The 20,833-nt window shown below is 39.1% G+C and overlaps 1 protein-coding gene across 1 annotated transcript in view; it reads left to right on the top strand.

Annotated features, from left to right (window-relative positions):
• CRY1 (cryptochrome circadian regulator 1) overlaps positions 1-20,833 on the top strand; it is a 40,407-nt gene that overhangs the window by 3,521 nt on the left and 16,053 nt on the right. Inside the window, exon 2 of the mRNA XM_027680404.1 lies at positions 19,840-19,948. Coding sequence (XP_027536205.1) covers positions 19,840-19,948 — 109 coding nt within the window. The remainder of the gene's footprint in view (positions 1-19,839; positions 19,949-20,833) is intronic.

Raw genomic sequence — 20,833 nt, 5'->3', positions numbered from 1 at the left:
ATTTACTACTTTTAGTTTGTCTTTTTGACTGTGTATGTATGTCTTTGATATGCTAGTTAAAATGCTGGTGTGCAGAAATTGATTTTGTAAAGATGGATAGTCTGACCTTGCCAATCCTTGTATTTCTTTTTCTAATCATTCCTGAAGAGAACAAATTTCACTTCTAAAGTAAGAGTAATAAAATTTATTTTGTGTATCTATTAGATTTTTTGAGAATATTGATGTGTTCAACATCCCGCCAAGTTAGCTGCTATTGTGGCAGATGTTGCTATTGATTTAGGGGAAAGAAAAACTGTGCTTTTTTTTTTTTTTTACACTTGTATTTCAAGCATATTAAAAATGAAAACCTGAGCAAAAAAAAAAAAAAGTTTTATTTCCAGGACAATCAGTGCAATTCATGGAAATTGGAACTTGTTTTAAAAAATTAATACTTAGACATCCTTCAGTAGTATCTATTTAATTTTTCTATTTTATGTGTCTCGTTTTGAAAATATGCCTATAGTTTCATCTTATGTAGGTATGATTTGTCCTGTTTGTTTGGATGGGAGACTGGTGGAGAAAGTTTGTCAACAAAATTATTCTGTGAGTAGTTTCAGTTTCACATCTGTACTTCAAGTAGGCAAAATTTGTGTATTATACTTACTAATTTTGGTGACATGCTTGGTATGTAAAAAGCAATGCACTGAAATATTTATGACTTCCCTGCTAAAGACATCCCTTTAAGTTTCTTTTTATTGTGTAGCACTTACAATGAAAATCTATTTGATTTATGAAATATTTAACATCAAGCCCACCAAAGGCTCTCTGTCATTCCCCTCTTCAGTTGGACAGGGAAGAGAAGATACAATGAAAGGCTTGTGGGTTAAGATAAGGACAAGGAGAGGTCATTTAGTAATTACCATCACAGGGACAGTTTATTAATTTAGCTTAATTTTTTACCAATCAAATCAGAATGGGCTAATGAAAAATAAACTGAATTCTTAAAGCACCTTTCTCGCATCCCTCCCTTCTTCCTGGGCTCACAGGAAGGCAACACAGGGGGATGGGGAATGGGGATTTTGGTCAGTTCATCACACTTTGTCTCTGTTGCACCTTCCTCCTTGGAGGGTAGGACTCCTCACACTCTTCTGTGCTGTAGTGTGGGATCCCTCCCAGGGAAGACAGTCCTCCACAAACTTCTCCAATGAGTGCTTCTCATGGGCTACAGTTCTTCGTTAACTGCTCCAACATCGGTCCCTTCCACAGGGTTCCACCCATCAGGAACTGACTGGTCCGGTGTTGGGTCCCCTCTGGGGTCACAAGTACTGCCAGCAAACCTGCTCCAGTGTGGGCTCCTCCCTGCACGGGTCCACAGGTCCTGCTGGGAGCCTCATCCAGCACTGGCTTCCCACAGGGTCACAGCCTCCCTTGGGCAGTGTAGGGACCTCCAGGGGCTGCAAGTGGATATTTGCTCCACCATGGACCTCTGTGGGCTGCAGGGGGACAGCCTGCCCCACCATGGTCTTTACCATGGGCTGCAGGGGAATCTCAGCTCTGGCGCCTGGAGCAACTCCTCACCCTCTTCTCTCCCTGACCCGAGTGTCTGCAGGGTTGTTCCTGTCATGTATTCTCACTCCTCTCTGGCTGCAATTGGCTCCTGAGCAGTAACATTTTCCCCTTCTTAAATATGTTACCCCAGAGGTGCTACCTTGGCCAGCGGCAGGTCTGTGTTGGAGCTGTCTGGCATTGGCCTTGAAAGACATTTGGGAAGCTTCCAGCAGCTTCTCACAGAAGCCACCCATGTGACTCCCCTGCTATCAAAACCTGGCCATGCAAACCCAATACAATCCATGATACCCTTTAATGAGTAGCTTCACCTGTAGTGCAGTGTGTGCCACTTGGAGCACTTTTGTCCAACCAGCCCACTAAATTGAGGGTGAATAATCTGTAAAAAATCTGTAGCTACTTTTCAGAGTTGCATGTCGTGATGGGATGCCCTCAGTTCAGTGATTCCCTCTATAATTCGTGTTATATGATTGAGTCCTATGATTTACAAAGTACGTCACTGAAGCACACTGACGTATGTCCTCATGGGTTTAATCCTGCGTTGTTAATGAAAGGGTTGGTTCCACCCTTTTATGATAGCACACAGCCCTGTGGTGAGCCAGTTCAGCTCATCAATCTGTCCAAAAGAGATTAATTACCAGTTTTGGTGGGATTAGCTCTGTGGTAGATTGTGCCAGCAAAAAGGTCACAGTAGTAGTGGTGAAGAGGCGAAGAATGGGAAGGGCAGGTTCCATTTCTTTCAATGGCAGTGTGGATTTGAGCCAGATTACAATGGCCGTGTAACTGTGGCCTGCGTTGCTCATTTGTGTACTAACCACCGGCTGTTTTTGGAAGAGGATTATTGGTTTCTTCTGTGGCTTGCCATTTGTTGACACCCTTTGAAGTTATATTGTTGAAAATAAGTGTTGGCCTTTTTACTGTGTTATGGAAAAGGTGCAATTTATTTTTTGTCAAACTGTCAGAATGTGAGAAATAAGCCTGCTAGCTGAGAAATTGCACTGTGCTTGTTTCCTTATTTTGGTGAAGGATCTTGTATCACTAGATTCTGTAATGTAACTATTATTAAATTGGACAAGAAGACTAGGCTGGTTGGTCTAGAGGGAACAAGTGGTACTGCAAATCCAATTTTATACTAAGTGTTCAGTAAGTTGTTTTTTGCAAATAACAGTTACTATAGGCCAGAAGAATTCAAGTGAGCATTTTTACAATTTGCTTTTTTTTACTGCAAGATTGATCTGGAAGGAATCTTAATTCCTAAGGTAAGAAGTTTTGAGATTTTAGATGCTGGTTTTACATCGCTAATCTCCGGGTTTGTGGATATCAAGAGAAGACCCGGGTAGTTCTTGATATGTAAAAGTAGTGTGTGGACTTTGATGCCAAGGGAGAAATGTAATTTTGAAACAACTGAATAGTATTATTTTAGTCTTCTTTCTCTTGTGACAAGTAATCTATTTTTATTTTACTTAAGTATCAATAGATCACATTCTTTATTTGAGTAGGGGAAGGTATTCTGTCTGCAACTTGCAGTGTTACCTGCTCTGGTCACAAAAGAGGAGGGTGATAACCCCCAACAAACACCATCTGTGGTGAATGTGAAAGCAGCTGTATTTAGGCAATCAAGAATACAGAATTTTTTTTTCCTTAACTGATCAGTATGTAGCAGTGTCAATGAATTCTGCAACAGTTGTTCAAAGCAAGATATTTTATATATTATCATTCTCTTTTGACCATTTTAATGCAATAAAGTATATTCTCCTCCAGTTTATGAAAATGTCTTTATTCCTACCAATGCAAGCTACTCTTCAAACATACTATGCAAGTATTGCAGAAAAGCCTGTTTATCATTGCATACTGCCTGAACTTTTTGGTTTCTTGCAGTTTATCTACAGATTGGAAGCCTTTATTTTCAAAAGTGATTCTTTTCCATGCTCTGTCTCAGTGGCTGGCAGGTTTTCAGGTTAGTTATATAACCTGTGATAGGAGGAAGGTCAAGCTGCCGGCAAAGTCGGCCATTTTTTCAGTGTAGAAGTCACACTAAAGTCTGTGATGTATTTATTTGCATATTGAAAGAAACTCTTTGCTTCAGGGAATTTTTTGACCTTCCCATAGTGACCTAAAAAGCCAAAAGTGAGCTTGATCATGAATCAGTTGTGTAAGTAGTGTGAGCGTATGTGGCTTTGTGTTCCATGGGCTTACTCATTTGCATATCACATTTTAGCAGGTTTAATAGCTGTACCTTTGGTAACCTCTAGGAAAGGACTGGATTTGATTACCAGAGTAAGAACTTCATCATATTCTGGTGCAATACATTTCACTGTATTTCTCAGAACTCTGAATTTATTGTGGAGCAAGGTTAATTTGTGTGCTTCTGTGTACTTCTGGCTTCCACGTTCTTTGCAATCTAGGTCAAGAGGTGAACTATAATTGCAATGTTCTTCTAACCCTGAAGCCTCCATTTGTTTTTCAGGTCACCATAAAGCGTTTGCTTTCATTGCTTTGGACTTTTGTGTGTGTAAATGTGTTTTCTATGAGGTAATAAAGCTTTAGCGGAGGTGAAGTATAGACTGGAAAGGACAGGTCAATATTTCAATGTTCTGTACAAGTGGGTGAGTGGAGATGACTGTGGCAAAAGTCTACATGTATGTCTATACTTTTGGAACAGTTACAAATATGAGAGCATACCAATTATTGGTGGAGATAATAAAAATAAACACTTAAGCTTTGTTTGCATTAGTTTAGACAGTAACTGAGCTTCAGTGAGCAGAACTTCCTAAAATATGCATGGTTTTTGTAAATTCTGTACTTTTTTAATTCTTTTTTAGAAATTGCATTAGTATTTGAAAGGTCTGAAATTCAATGTTGGTAAACCTGGGTAGGAAATAAGAATTTCATAATACTCAGGGTTTCAGAAGTAAATTCAGGTGTCAAACTGTTGCTTATAATCTCTTTGAAAAGTGCGAATGCAACAAGTTTCTTGCAATAAAACAAAACCTGTTCAGATTATCAGTAATCGAAGGGATTTCACACAGCTGAACATTGGTTAGGATGTGTCCTGCAAATCTAATTTCTGTGTTGACAGGCATGTGATGATATCCACCTTTGTGTTATGCATTGCTTCCTCCTGCAGCTAAACTAGGGAAATTTTCTCAGCCTGCTTTAGAAATTTACTGTTTCTCGCTATTTTCTAATTTGTAGGAAAGTGTTTCCTTTCCTGTTCACTCACATGCATTTCTTCTCTAACATCTATAAGGATGTTTGTGGCTCTTTCACAGACATGAAAAGTAAAGGCTGTAAAGTTCCTGCCCTGTAAGTTTATCCTTTCAGAACACAAGCCCCTATCCCTTCAAAACGAAAGCTAGAAATGTTGAAAAAATTCTGTTTAAGCTCATATGGGGACGTTGTGAAGTATGAATACATGTTATTAATTCTTCAGTGATGGAGATGAAATGTCTACAGCACAGGTTACTTAGGAACAATTCCTGAAAGGAAAACTTGGATTTTTCTATCTGTTTTCAATCCAAAGTGTGAAATCCATGACCTAGGAAATGCTTTATTTTTTATAGTAAGGAACCCGTGGAGTTCAGTGCTTGCAGGTTTGGGGTTTTTTTGTGTTTCTCAGTGACAGTGTTCTACTGACCTTGTAGGTGAAGGGTAAACTGTGCTGCAAGTGGCAGGGGGGAGGAGGGCAAAGTAGTGATTGAAAGAACAGAAAGAGGAGAGGGCAACCTGAATCAGAAAGAGGAATTAATAAATAGACAACTTGTTCATGTGGGCTGCTTGTTGCTTCAGGCCTTGCATAGTTCATAAAACATGGTTGTGGTCTGTGTGGTTACAAGTTTGCTGTGCACTGAAGGTATAGAAAGTCATGACAAGCTTTACCTCACTGTCTCTGCAGTTCTGAAGTACTGCAGAAGCATACAGAGAATTGTGAAACTACATTTTACAGAGCAACTGGCATTGAAAATAGTTAATAATTTGATTTCCAATATATTGGATTCATTGAAGAATGGAGTAAATGTTGGTTTTCCTGTGTTCTCTTGTGAGTTTCCTCTGAGTTGAAATTTTCTGTCTGTAAATTTTGTGTCATCAAGTGATTTTTTTTTTTTCATTTTTTCTCCTTCATGTTTCATATTCTAGAGAATAAACAAGTTCTTTTTTTTTCTAGTACTCTTAAAGCAGAAGAAAACATCCCAACTTTCAGCAGAGATTGCCTATTATTTTTTTCCTTTTTCCCCTCTCATGGGAAAAGCATGACTACATCTGCAAACTGAGACATGCATTTAAAAGAAAATATTCTGCAGAGTAGTTTTTTGCAATCCAGTTTTCAGAAGGATCTTTGATTGGGGATGAGGTTGCATTTTGGTTTTGTTCTTTGTTTTTTTAAGTCTTGCTGTGAGTGAACTCCAGAAGTCGAAACCATCCAAGTCTTAATGAGGGTGATCAAGCAAAGGATGGCATCTGAATTATTTGTTTTATTTGGGTTGCCTAGGGATAATTCCTGTGACTTTCCAACATTATTTTTCAGTAGATGACAGGCTTAATAAGATCTAGTTTACTGTGCTTTATCTGTTTCTTTTTAGACAGTGGAGCTATTTGCTGTTTACTGCTATAACACAGTATATCCTAAATCCTGTGAATGCTTCTTTAAACGACTTGCTATAAGAGACTTCAATTTTTAATTTTTTCTCTCCAGCATACTCTTTCATTGGTATGACTTGGAAACATCTACTGATGTGCAGTTTCTTCAGTTTATGACAAAGCAAAAAGTTGTAAATTGCTGTGATGTTGATTGTTCGGCTTTAATTGTGATGTATTTCCCCCTTTTATTTCAAGGCTTTCTTAATCTGGGGAGATCTCTATAAAATTGGTTTGGATCATATAGTTCATGGTGTTCTTCAGTGAGTAGGGGTTTTTCATTCAATTGAAATTTCCTTTCTGTAAGCTAGTTGCCAGTAAATACACTGGTGAGAAGTACTTTATTTCAGGAGTAATGTATCTTTCTTCTAAGCCATGAGGAAAATCATGAGTTTGTGGGGGATAATGTGAATCTTCCTATTATTACATTTTAGAATTTGGCCTTCTGCATTCTTTTAAATATAACTCTACCAACCTGTCTCTTTCAGTGCCAACAGTGAAATACTGTGTTAGTTTTTCAAGGCAAAGTTCTTCAATCCTGCATTTACTGAAAGTTTTACTCCAGTTCTTTACTACTTCCATATGAGACAGCACAATGGAGCTTGCATTTTTGGCATTGGAGGTCATGCATTCAAATTGAGAAGTGTTACTAGTGATCATGTGTTGCTCTTGCAGCAGCAGCCTTTCCTGTTTTTTCATAATTATACAATTTTTTTTCTTCTACTAGTCCTTCTTCCTTCCAGAATCCTGCCTTTGCAGTTGGTGCTCTAGGGCTTGTCAAGTTGCAGTGGTAAAGTAAAAAATAATTTTTAGGGAGTTTGGGTGGTTTTTTAAATATTCTGTTTGAAGAGTATTAGATTTTTAGGAACAGTTATCTCAATATAAGTGATTTGTACCCAAGTGAAAGTGTGGAGGAAATTTCGAAAGCTTTTCCACTCTCTGTACCATATTGTCACCAATTGCAGTTTTTCCTGCTGAACTTAGAAGTTTTAAGAAGACGTAAGGTAAAGTAACCTTTGGAGAGTTTTTCTGTGTTCTTTGTTTTTCTGCTTTTATCAAATGGTCTGTATCTGTCAGAATCTTTCTGTTAACTGGAGTTTTAATTAGGGTGTACTATATGGTAATGCCTGGCTTGCCTTTTCTTGGAATGAGTTGGTTTTTTGCTTGGAAGTGTTAGTCTTCTTGTATCTCTTACATTTTACCTTCAATTAAAACTTTTGAACTTGGAGTTGGATAAATTGATCAAAAACCACCTAAGTACAAGTCAGTCTGATTGATGTTTGAAGCTTTACAGGCTTATTTCTATAGAGATAATTATTTCCTTTATAGGTTTGATATACTTTAATGAAAACTTGCACTGGTGATCTTTTTTCCTTTGTCATAAGGTAATGGTTATTAACAGCAACAGGAAACAGGAAATTTTGCAATTGTCAACATTTCTTCCTAAATTTGTAAGGTACCTTTATCTCCCCTCTCCAGCCCATGCAGGGTTAAATAGGGTTTAAAAACATGTTAGCTTTACCTGCCGTTCACCAGGGTTTTTCTTTTATGCAGATTTAGTTATTTAGACCTGTAATAAAGGATCATATCCATTAGCCTGTGCTTGGATGGTGGTGCTGGAGCAGCCTGTTTGTGCCGAAGTTTGATGTCAGCTGTTGATTCTGGCAGGGGACACGCTGTTCACGAGCTGCTGTTCCTTTTCACACCTTTCCCTTCCATTCTTTATCAGTTCCTCTGGTTTTGAACACTGGCTTGATACTTCTTGAACTCTGAGCTCATATAAGGTTTCACTTAACCTTTAGCCACCAACGCTTCTAAATATGAAACAGAGGAGCAGAACCGACCTGCTGCTTGTACCTGCTCAAATGAAGCCTTTCTCTGTCCCAGTTAGGAATAAAGTTCGGCTATGGTGCAGGAATCCTCTTGGAGCAGCTCCATAGGGAAGGAAAATTCGGCTCTTACTACAATGATTACGTATAACTGGAAAAGTAGGTCATTGTGGCAGGGAGTAGTCCAAACAGCCGCCTGGTTGCTGCAGCAACGACCTACTTTACGGAACTATTTTTGTTGATTCATATTGAAACTTCTTAAAAGTGCTATAAGGAAATGATCAGGTTATGAGATATGTAACGATGAAAGCTGCAGGCTTTGTGGACTCTCCTCCTCTCCCCCACCCTCCCCTCTCTCTTTGGTCTTGCCTTTTCATGTTGGTTGGATATAGGGGGATTAAAGCAAGTAAGGTTTGGTTTTATTCAGTTTGACCTCTAGTGGGAAACATCTCTTTTTGCTTGAAGGTTCTGCATAGCCATAATATTTATAATTGGTGATTAAGTTTCCAGAGTTCAGCACCTACAAATCTTCCCCTATCAATTCTGTCTATAGAAATAACTTTGGAGTTAAAACAACAACAACCAAAAAATGCCCCTTTTTCTTAAAAATTTTCTTTCTTGGCCACTGGAACAGACTCCCCAGGGAAGGGATCACAGCACCAAGCCTGCCAGAGTTCAAGGAGTGCTTGGAAAACACTCTCAGGCACATGGTGTGATTCTTGGGACTGTCCTGTGCAGAGCCAGGAGTTGGACTCAGTGATCTTTGTAGTTCCCTTCCAACTCAGGGTATTTCTGTGATTCTATGAGTATTACTTTTCTGGAATGCTAATAGTTTCTCTTGCTATTCAACTGCTCTTATGTTAACCACTTCGTCTCCAACAAAGTTTACCTACCTTCAGGAAGGTGGGCTTGATGCCTGCCTCCTTTCTTATTTTTAAATTGGCAGTGTTCCTGTCTGCATCTTTTGTTTTGCTATTAATTCTGATCCTGGAACAAGCAAACTGGATAAAAAGACAGTGATTCTGTGTACAATTATATTCTCCAGTTGTCTACCTTTATTCTTTCAAAGTAATAAAAAAAATCTGTCACCAGTGTTCAGGAAGTGAATTTTGGTAATTCATTCTTGTCTTCTGAAAGGAATAGGTAGACAGGAAAAATGCAAAAATACAGTTTTTATAGTAAAGGTTTCATTCTTCATAAAATAATTCTTTATCTAAACTACTATGACTTCTCCAGAGATGACTGAATTTCACTTTTTAGTTATCAGAATCTTCTACGTAACTGTACTATGTAACTTCAAGATCAATTTAGTTACTTCAAGTGAAGCACTTCCAGTTGGTCCTGACCTTCAGTATTTCAGAGAACTGCAGCAGTTCTGGCAGATGAAGATAGCACATTTATCTAGAGGTTATTTGAAGTTTTTCATCTGTTATGTCTTGAGCTATTCTTCAGTCTTGTTTTCCAGGACTTACATTACTGAGCTCTGTGCATCTTTTGCGTCAGCTCTAGACTTTGAGATGGAAGGCCCCTGCAGCATGAAGTTACCTCCATTAGTCTACCCACACACTAAGGAAGTTTGGGACAAAGTGGAGTTTTTTGGTGTTTACGCAGCGTGATAAACAAAGCTGTGTTTCAGTTATTTGCTTGGGATTTTTAAAATTTTTTTTCTACATGATTACACAAAAACCTGAATACATTTTGATTGTGTTTACCTTGTATTCAGGTATAAATGACTACTTTCAGTTCTGAAAGATCAGTTCAGAATACTCTTGCTTTTGATTCATAAGAGTAGCAATGGAAAGTTAAGACAATGTTGAATGTCTGATCACCATAAGGCAAGTACTAGTCAATTTTAATTAAGATTTCCAGGAATAACTTCAGGATATTTTTTTTTCTGTTTTCCAAGCTTTCTACCAACTTCTGTGCTTGCTAAAGGATTTCATCTCTATCCTTAATTCTCTTCTATTAGTTTAATAGATTTTTCAGATATGGGAAGCCAGAGATGATGGAATTGTACCTTAAGGACTTGCAATTTATGCAGTGTAGTTGAGAAATATATTTATTTTAGACACTGTTTCATTTCTAGGAAACTTAAAACTGTGCAACATTTTACTAGCACTAATTGTAACCTTAAAAAGGTCACTTTAATGTAAGGAAAGTAAAACGGTTTTATTAAACTAAATAAAGGGCAGTGTAAAATCTGTCCTTCGGAATCAGATTGCAAGACTATCTTGTTAGAGTGCTCTTATCGTGCTTGCTCTTTTGAAATAAGCCATAGCTGTTACTTTCTCATGGACAGCTTAAATTGCCAGAAAAACGTGTCTGAACTATTTTATAAAGCAGGCTAGCACTGGTTTAATTACATCAAGCCTTATTAGCTGCTCATTTAAATAAGAGAACTTAGATTCATGAGAATAGGGTGTTTTCAATTTATTTATATACGAGCATGTCTGTATTCTCAAGTAACTTAGTTTTGTAATTTGCTCTTAGGTAATATTTCCCCAGCTGTCCCCAGTACAGTTTGTTTGCTCTTGGGTTTTCCTTTGTGGATCCAACTGGTTTCACTCTGGAAAGAGCAAGCATAAGGAATTAAAGTCAAACAATAAAGACTTTGATTTATCACATTGGAATTAGAGGATTAGGAAAAAATAAACACAGAATGTGTATGTTAAAGAATGGAAGACACTGGAGGAGAGAGATTTAGGAAGCTGTTAGTCTGTTAGTCTCCTATCACCAGAAGGCTGACCTTTGTAACATGAAGTAATTTGAGATGTTCGTTTCTAGTTATATGGGAATAGTTTAGATGAGTAATAGGTGCCCTTTGAATGTGAAGTTAAGATCCAGACTTCTTAGAAGCTAAATACACTATTTGCTGTGATGTATGGCTCACAAAATAGGAACAAAATACAGATTGCTATTTCACTGAATCACAGAATGGTTGGGGTTTGAAGGGACTTCTGGAGATCATCAAGTCCAACCTGCCCAATAAGGCAGATTCACCCAGCAGCTTGTACAGGATGTGTCCAGGTGGGTTTTAAATATCTCCAGAGAAGGTGACTCCACAACCCCTTTGGACAGCCTGTTCCAGTGATCTGTCACCTTCACAGTAAAAAAACTTTTCCTTGTATTCAAGTGGAGCTTCCTGTGTTTCAGTTTGTGCCCGCTGCCCCATACTCTGTCACTGGGAACTGCTGAAAAGAGTCTGGCCCCATCCTCTTGACACCCCCCTTAAGATATTTGTGTGCACTGATAAGATGTGCACTCAGTTGTCTCTTCTCCAGGCTACACAGGCCTGGCTCTCTCAGCCTTTGCTCATAAGAGAGATGCTCTGATCCCCTCATCGCCTTCGTACTCCTTCACCAGACCCTCTCCAGTAGTTCCTTGTCTTTTTTGAACTGGTGAGCCCGGAACTGGACACAGCGCTCCAGATGTGGCCTCATCAGGGCAGAGTAGAGTGGAAGGTCACCTCCCTCAACCCGCTGGCAGTGCTCTTCCTAGTGCATCCCAAAGTACCATTGGCCTTCTTGGTCACAAGGGCACGCTGCTGGCTTGTGGTTAACCTGTTGTTCACCAGGAATCCCAGGTCCTTCTTTGCAGAGCTACTTTCCAGCAGGTCAACACCTAACCTGTACTGGTACTTGGGGTTATTCCTCCCTACACAGCCCTATACTTGTCTTTGTTGAACTAAATTAAGTTCCTCTCTGCCCATCTCTCCAGTGTGCTCAGGTCCCGCTGAATGGCAGCACAGCCTTCAGGTATATCAGGCCCTCCTCCCAGTTCTGTATTGTCAGCAAACTTGCTGAGGGTACATTCTGTCCCTTCTTCCAGGTCATTGGTGAGTACATTAAATAAGAGTGGACCCAGTAGAGTGACTCCTGGGGAACACCGCTCGCTACAGGCCTCTGGCTGGACTGCGCCGCTGGTTACAGTCCTCTGATGTTCAGCCAGGTCTCAACCCACTTCCCTGTCCACTAACCCAGCCCACATTTCCTGATCTTAGCCATGAGGATGTTATGTGACACAGTGTCAAATGCCTTGCTGAAGCCAAAACAGACAACATCCACTACTCTCCCCTCATCTACCCAGCCAGTCATTTCCTCATAGAAGGCTGTCAGATTGGTCAAGCATAATTTCCTCGTAGTGAATCTGTGTTGAATATTCCTAATAACCTTCTTTTCCTCCACATGCTTAGAGATGGCATCCAGAATGATTTGATCCATCACCTTTCCACTGACGGAGGTGAGGCCAATTGGCCTGTAGTTTCCTGGGTCCTCCTTCTTACATTTTTTGAAGACTGGAGTGACATGGGCTTTCCTCCAGTCCTCATGCACCTCTCCTGTTCTCCATGACCTTTCAAAGATGATGGAGACTGGTTTAGCAATAACACCTGTCAGTTCCTTCAGCACTCATGGGTGCATCCCATCAGGGCCCATGGATTTGTGGATGTAAAGTTTTACTAAACGCTATCTAATCTGATCCTCCTTGACCAAGGGAAAATCTTCCATTCCCCAGACTTTTGCTCTTGCCTCCAGAATGAGGGATTCCTGAGGGCTGGCCTTAGCAGTAAAGGCTGAGCAAAGAAAGCATTCAGTAACCCTGCCTTCCCTGTATCCTTTGTCACCTGCTTCATTCAGCAGTGGGCCCACAGTTTTCCTAGTCTTCTGTTTGCTACTTCTAGCAAAAGGTAGGAAGGTGTAGAAGAAGCCCTTCTTGTTGTACTTGACATCCCTTGCTAGATTCAATTCCAAATGGACTTTAGCATTCCTCATCACATCCCTGCATACTCTGACAACATGCCTATATTCCTCCCAAGTGGCCTGTCCCTTTTTCCACATTCCATAAACTTACTCCTTCTGTTTCAGTTTTGCCAGAAGCTCCTTGCTCATCCATACAGGTCTCCTGACCTTTTGCTTGATTTCTTACTCATAGGGATGCACTGGTCCTTAGCTTGGGGGAAGTGATGCTTGAACATTAACCAGCTCCTTAGACCTCTCTACCTTTTGGAGCCTTAACCCATGGGTTTCCTCCAAGTAGGTCCTTGAAGAGGCCAAAAATATCTCTCCAGAAGTCCAAGGTTGTAATTCTATTTATTGCCCTGCTTCCTTCATCTCTGGAAGATTATGACCATCTTTTGAATAGGACAAAAAATTTGTGTGTTTCCTTCCTTTGGGAAATGCTAACCTGGAAAATGTAGTTCGGTTGGAAAAAAATTAACGAGGGGTGGTATGTGAGGAAATGCTGGCTTTCTGTCCAGTGTGAGCTAGCTCTGATTCAAATGATTTTGTTGTTTTATTAGAGCAGTATTGCTTGTTATAGTTGATATTCTAGTCCCATTCCATATGTGAAATGGTCTTTACTCCTTATCGTCAAAGAAGACTCACCCAAAAGGACTCAGCTTGGAGTCCTTTCTTTCATCCATTTTCAAAGAATTGAATCTTTCTTTTCTGAGAACTGTTTTTACAGCTGTACATGGGCTTGGGTGTATCTTGTGTTTTTCCTTCATCACAGCTCTGCTTTTGGCTTGAAGATTATAACAGTAGTAAATATTAGAGGAAAAAAAAGCCAAGTGGCCCACATCATGGTCAATGTTTGGTTTTATTTTTTGCAAGTGGATCAGCTCTTACAAAGTTATGAAAGATGCTGGAGTCCTGAATTGCACTCTCTGGGAGCTGGTTTTTTTCTCCATTGACTGTCGAGCAACCTTGCAGGAGATTAGTTAGCTCCCACAGCTACTTCACTTAAGTATCTAGAGTTGAATAACATGAACTTTTTCCTGCTCTTTTGTATATGATTAAAGGATAATACCTTTATGAAATTTGTTATTGTATACCTTTTTTGGATGTGAAAGTTGTATGTGGTATTCATTGAAACGATGTGATACAATAAGGCATGCCTCTGTGACCTTGATTTGGTAGCAGGAAAATACTACTGTGGCTGGCTGCCAAAGGATGCTGTGGAGTGTACATAACACTTAAATCCTGTCTGAGCTTAATCTTCTTACAGTTTCGTAAGAATATACTGCTTGCACTAAGACACATTGGTGGGTGACAATCAAACAGGAAAATTACTGATAAAATATTAAATATTTATATACAGGTGCATCAAATTTGAGATACTTCTCAGTGTCTCATACTGTGTTTTGGTATCAGATTTGATATTCGCATTGTGATTCCTGTAGAAGCTGGTATGAGGTGTGTGTTTACCTGATACTGAACTTTCATAGTAACCTACCAAACATAGGGCAAAATATGTGTGAAAGAAAGGCGAGCTCTCTCTCTTTTCTTGTGAAGAGAAATAAATGGTGCATGATTTGTGTGATTAATACAATTGGGGTCTAATGCTGTAAACTATACTCAAATGAAGTGTGGTTGGTATTATATAGTACGTAATATTCTTTCTTTTTATTGAATCCAGCTCTACTAAACTCTGAAAGATGAAGGAGGAATATCTGATAGCAGTGTTGGAAAAAGCAATTGAATGGAATAATAAAAGTAGCAGATGTTAGATGCCTAAGATAATTCTGATAGACAAAGTCTGGGTGGTGATCAAATATCCATAATGAGATGGGGCTCTTGCTTGGCCGTGCTTTTCTGTTGCTGAAGAGATGGAAATCGATGGCTTGCCGTGAGGACTAGTGAGTAGATAGAAGGTATTTACAAAGACAGGTTAAACACAAGTTTGGATAGATTGCTGGAAGTTGACCAGTTGTGAGTAAAAAGTATTAATCAAACTTAGGAATGGAACAAGTTTTAGCACTGTTTTTTTTTCATTCATATTCTTAAATTCCTTCTCAGAATGGCGAAGCCTGACTAAATTCCTTTATTTTGTGTGTCTGTGCAGTCTAACACTCCTGCTAGTGGTTAAATTCAGAATCTGGATTAGTTCAGAAAAATGATTCTTAGTGGCTTAGCCACTACCATTTTTCAGATGTGAATGGCACCTGAAAGAGAAGTCATTGGCATTTTAAGTCCCCTCAGTTCCCAGCAACTGTCCTCATTTCATACTGGCAAGGATGGTCCCATGTGACTAGGGTTTCTGGGTGTTTATTACTCCTAAAAATAACCCCAAACAAGACTTAATGGTAACCTTAAATAGTATGTCTATAAGTATCCTTCTTATTAGTCGCCTCCCAAATAAAAGTGTCACCTTTTCAACAGACTGCTTCTGACTTCTTCCCTGGATAAAGTCTTTAATCATGTTAATAGTGCAGAGCCAGGAACTTTGTGCGATGTGCTTACTTCAGTTCATTTTGTTAATGGTTAACTGTGTTAACGATTGTTTATTTAAGTTTTTGAATAGCCGCTTTGAAATAGTTTATTTCAGTTGCATGGTAGCCAAAATTATGATCTGTATTATGTTTTCTGTTTCTGGCAATCACTCTTAAGATGTAGAGGGGCAGAACAATTAGTTTGTATTTTAGACCCCAAGCACATTTTGTATGAAGGGAAGACTGTGGAGTTTCTTGGAGTAAACTGCTAAGATTTTATGTTCACGTCTTTTAAAGAATGTGGTCATCAGCAGCTTTCATGAAAATTCTGAATATCAGAATTAGATGTCTCTGGATGTTGTGTGTGATGCTCTCTAAGAATGCTGCTTGCAGACAGGTATGGTTTGCATCAGCATCTTCCCCATGTTAAAATAAGTAAGTCTTTTCTGCGTCCCTCCATCATGTCAGTTGTGCATGTACCTCACATGGTTTGCTACTGTGAAATTAATAGTGAACATCTCCTTCTTCTGGTTTGTCCAAGGGAAATTTTAAACTGAATACTAAAAACTGGGCTGATGTTCCAATCCGATAAAAAATGTCCATGCATCCTTTTTGTGTCTTTTTAATGAAGTCCTGCAGTTCATACAATTCATTCAAAGTGAAAAAGAAAGCGCTTTCCCATTGACTGTTAGGTTTGGGGAAAAAAAAATTGGTTGAGATTGCAGACTCAGAAACGTGCCCTGTTACTGCAGGGAGAGGTTTAAACAGCTTCTAACTACCACAGTCTGGTGTAGAGCATAATAGAGTTAAAGCCTAGTAGCTCTTACTTCACAGCTGCTATGAAGAAACTTTGCCTCAAGAGCTTATATACTGAAAAGAAGATACTTTTTGTGAGATGGAGGTTTCATATTTGGTTTCAGTTCACAGACTAATTTACCATTAATTTTAAATTTTGTTATACTTTGAAAGGAACGTATTTGTGAGTACTTTGGTGTATCTCTTCAGAGAGAAAGCTCAAATAATTTTGCATGCAGTCAACTACAGTAAAGGTGCTGCTTCTGCAAGTTTTAAGGGTACTCATGTGAAAAAGAGGAGGTAAAAAAGTTTTGGTTATGATAATTAATTGATTCAGCTATTAAATTTTTTGGTAGGGGATGTATCTAAATGCAATTATTTAAGAAGGTTCACTTTTAATTGAGCAAGGCTCATTGCAGTAGAGGTTGGACTAGATAACCTTTAGAAGTTCCTTCCAACCCAAACTATTCTGTGATTCTATAAATCTGTGTAAAGGCTTTTATGTTAGAGAACTCCTACTAACCCTTTAATGAGAAAATGCCTTTAGATGTGGCATAGCATAAATGTAATTGGTGAAAATGAAATAGGTGATTGTGGCACATTTTGTTAAAATGCATTTGGTCTAACTGAAAGATTCAAATATGCTTAATAAACTGCATGCTTCTTCTGAGTAGCCACTTGTAAACTGGTCTGTGTTCTGAAAGTCAAAAGCAGTATTCTTTTGCATTGCTATTACTCTAGATATCATAGGGTCACTAGGGTTTGATTTGGTCTATTATTTTTGAAAGTGTGCTTTCCGTGAGTCTTGCAACACAAGCAATGGTTTGGCTGTTTTTCATTTGTTCTGTTTTTTGTCGTGGTGAGGGGGAGTGTGTGTGTGTGTGTCCCTGGCCACTCTCCTGATCCCTTCCTTACATATATTTAACAGTTTGAGTCTACACTGTTATTTTTGTTAAATACCTAAAAGAGTTTTATGGAGATTGAAATGCTTGAGTGTGGTAAGAGATAGTTAAGTAAGATAATAGAGTGGATTTGGGGAACCAACAAATAGAGATTAAACAGTATTAAGGGCAAGTTTAGGGATCTTGGATGTGAATTGGAGACTGGGTCAGTGCATGTAATCTTCTTGAATAGGATTTTGCACCAAGTCCAAACTAGAAGTTATATATTCTGCTCAGTCAGATAGGAAGAAAAGAAATTGAGAAAATAGAGGGAACTGAAAAGTTTCCTGAAATACAGATTTTTAGTTTGAATAGTTATGAATATTTTATGTCATCAGTTTCTCTTCATACCCTCTCCTTATGCTTGGTGAGATGAAGTTTAAAAAAACAAAACAAAAATGCGGCAACAACAAAATGCCCTAAAACCAAACCACAAAAAAATCTTCCTCTGGACTATTACAAAGGTATCCTGGACAGTATTGCAGTTTGTCTTTATAGTGATTTGTGAATGGACATGCTCCTTGAAAGTGAGATTCACATCAATAAGATCAATGAATAATTACTGTCATTCTGGGTTTCAAAAAAACTTGATAAAGTGAAGCTGTAATTTTCAGAGTCCAAATGGAGTTGTCTTTGTCCTGGGAACATGGGGCTCAAGTTGTCTCTCATAGAAGCATATCCTGTTCTCATCTGATTCTTAAAATGACTCCTGCATGGTTTCTAACTAAATGGGTATACCGGAGTTTCTTTTTATATTCTTACTACCTCAGAGTTTTTTCAAAACAAAACTTAGCAAAGTGAGAAAATTAGGCATTTGTGGTTTGTTCCAGACATAAAACATATAAGCATAGTTTGCCAGCCAAGGAGCCACTGTATTCTTGTATTCTGGCTGCTGAGAGGCCTGCTCTCACTCTTTCAGGTCTAGTGAGCTATGCAGTTTAGATGTTTAATAGCAGCTGGGGGGGTTCCTGCCAGCCTTTTATATATTATTTTTGGTCAGGTTTTTTTCCCTATAAAGTTGGAAGCAACGTGTGTTAAGTAGGCATCCTTTATATATTGCTAAATCTTCAGAAAATGAATGTTAGCAGGTCTACAGCAATCATGTACATTATGTCCCTCGTAGAAGGTGAAGCATTTTCATTCATCTGGTGATTGCATCTGAGCTGTTACCACTGTGACCTTGGACCTGCACATAGCGTCATTACAGCAGGTTTTCTCAGGAATAATGGCCTGCAGTGTTGGAATCACCTCTTTTTTTCCCTTCCTTTGGGTGTAGCTTGTGGTTTATGGCAATCGTGTGTGCACAGAGGTTAATGACCGGCAGGCGCTGACTCAGCAGTTGTCTTGATCAGCGTGTGCTTTGGTGAATGCCAGCAGCTTTGTAAGAAGAAATGACTGAGAGGGTTTGAGCAGCTCCTGGTGAAAAATGTTACTACACAGAATCACAGACTGGCTGGGGTAGGAAGGGACCTCTGGAGATCACCTAGTCCAACCCCCCTGCTAAAGCAGGTGCACCCAGAGCAGGTTGCACAGGATCATGCCTAGGTGGGTTTTGAATATCCCCAGAGAAGGAGACTCTACAACCTCTCTAGGCAGCCTATGTGAGTCCTCTGTCACCCTCAAAGAAGTTTTTCCTCATATGCAGATGGAGCTTCCTGTGTTTCAGTTTGTGCCTATTGCCCTTTGTGCCTATTTGCCCTGTTGCTGAGCACTGAAAAGAGTCTGGCCCCATCCTCTTGACACCCCCCTCAAGATATTTGATTGCATTGATAAGATCTACCCTCAGTTGTCTCTTCTCCAGGCTACACAGGCCTGGCTCTCTCAGCCTTTGCTCATAAGAGAGATGCTCTGATCCCCTCATCCCCTTCGTAGTCCTCCACCAGACCCTCTCCAGTAGTTCCTTGTCTTTCTTGGACTGATGAGCCCAGAAGTGGACTCAACAGTCCAGATGTGGCCTCACCAGGGTGGAGCAGAGGGAGAGGATCACTTCCCTGGGCCTGCTCACCACACAAGAAAAACATTGTGGAGGAGCCACTTGTTACATGGGAGAGGAGTCCAGGAGAAGGACACTCACCTGGGGATCCCCAGCATCTCTCTTTCTGTCTGGCTGCAAGGTAGAGTTCTTTTTTCCTCTCCTTCCTTTCATTTTTATTTCTTTCTCCAAAGAACTTTCACTATTGGAGATTTTAGTTACTGTATCCACTAATAAATCTTTGCACATGTGAACCTGTCTCAATATCCTTTGTGTGACTACCTGTTTCTCTTGAAGACTTGCAGATTTGCAGCATCCCATCCCCCCAGTTTGGTTTTTTCCTTATTTGCATATTTGCTCATTAAATAATTCAGGTGAGGTTACAGCCAAGATGCATGAACCTGTTATATAGAGGGCTGTTTCTATAAATGAAGGCTGAAGGGATAGTAATGACTGTACTCCTCTGCTTTGCTGGTTTTAGTAACAGTTCAGGCTGCTGTGTTGTAAGAGAGACTTGGATTAAGTTTAGTAGCAGTGTGCCAACAGCTGATTATCTGTTTGTTTGTTGTTGGGTTCTTTTCTGTAGTGGGGGGATTTTTTTGTCTTTACACTGACAAGATACTTGTAGTTTTAGTTAAGACTAGAGTGTCTTTTAGTCCATTCCAGAGTTGAATAGCATTGAGGTGAAAACTGAAATGACAACACGGTTTGGTTTTATGAGTTATGGATTGTTGACTATATTATATGATCTTGTGCTACTGCAAGCCAAGTGTAATTCAGATGTGAACTGCATGCATCACCAAATACTTAAGGTCTTATAATCATTGTTGGATTATTCCTCTTCGTTACTTTTTTCTATTATTAAATGGTCTGGTTTGCCTCAGAAAATAAATGTTTCCTTACAATTCCTTGCAGATTCCTGCTTCAGTGTCTTGAGGATCTCGATGCTAATCTACGGAAACTGAATTCACGTTTGTTTGTTATTCGTGGGCAGCCAGCAGATGTTTTTCCCAGACTTTTTAAGGTAAATGCCTCTTGCAGTTGTTGTTTCTGTCCACAAATATGACTGACAAACTGATTTCAACCAGGAATATTTCTTGCACTATTTACTTCAGTGTAAGTTATCCATGCAAATACTTAACTGTCCTTGCAGTTTCTCATTAAGGTTGTTTCTGTTTGTTTTGAATTTTTCCCCTTTAATGTACATATCACCAACTGAACTTCCAACTTCCAATTCCAGAAATGGAATTGATCAAATGGTTTGCTAAGTGTAGGTACTGAATATTACTACATTTTCCTTTTCAGGTTCCCTTTGTAATACTGAAATATAATTCTGTGCACATGAATCCAGGTTCAAAGCCTGACCTGCAAAAGCAATGTTTTATTTAGGCCAAATATCTGATGTGATTACTTTTTCATTAAAAGTGATTTAATAAGCCTTTTTCTAGTAGTAGGCTTGTTAAAAACATAGAGCAACTAAAAAGCAATTTCTAGACAAAGAAGTTTAAAGCTTTTGTGGGAAAGGGTCTTATTATTGAGAAAATTAAATCTGTGAGGGTTTGTTACTGATACTAACATGTCATCCATAGATAATTACGTATTTAAGGTAATAATACTGTAATAGGATAGTAGAAATGAACACTTGGCAGATTGATTTGAACTGAAGTGACTGAAAGAAGTGAGACTGTGGGGGAAAAATTAGATATCCATTTTTCCAAAGAGGTCATATTGTCAAGATTTTTATTCCCAGGTCTTCAACACCAAGCTGAAAATGCCACCAAAACTCACATTTCCATCTTTATTCTCATGCTTTAGTCCCTGGGAAATGCTATCTGGCTGATACTCCTACTGGTCTTCCCTTGATTTCTCCTCAGTGAAGAATTTCCTGCCAGTAGTACTGTGGTATTAG

The sequence above is a fragment of the Neopelma chrysocephalum genome, unplaced genomic scaffold, assembly GCF_003984885.1.
Source record: "Neopelma chrysocephalum unplaced genomic scaffold, ASM398488v2 Primary Assembly neopelma1_59, whole genome shotgun sequence".
Taxonomy (NCBI): Eukaryota; Metazoa; Chordata; class Aves; order Passeriformes; family Pipridae; genus Neopelma; species Neopelma chrysocephalum.
Note: the sequence above shows the minus strand (reverse complement) of the source record. Positions and strands in the feature narration are given on the sequence as shown.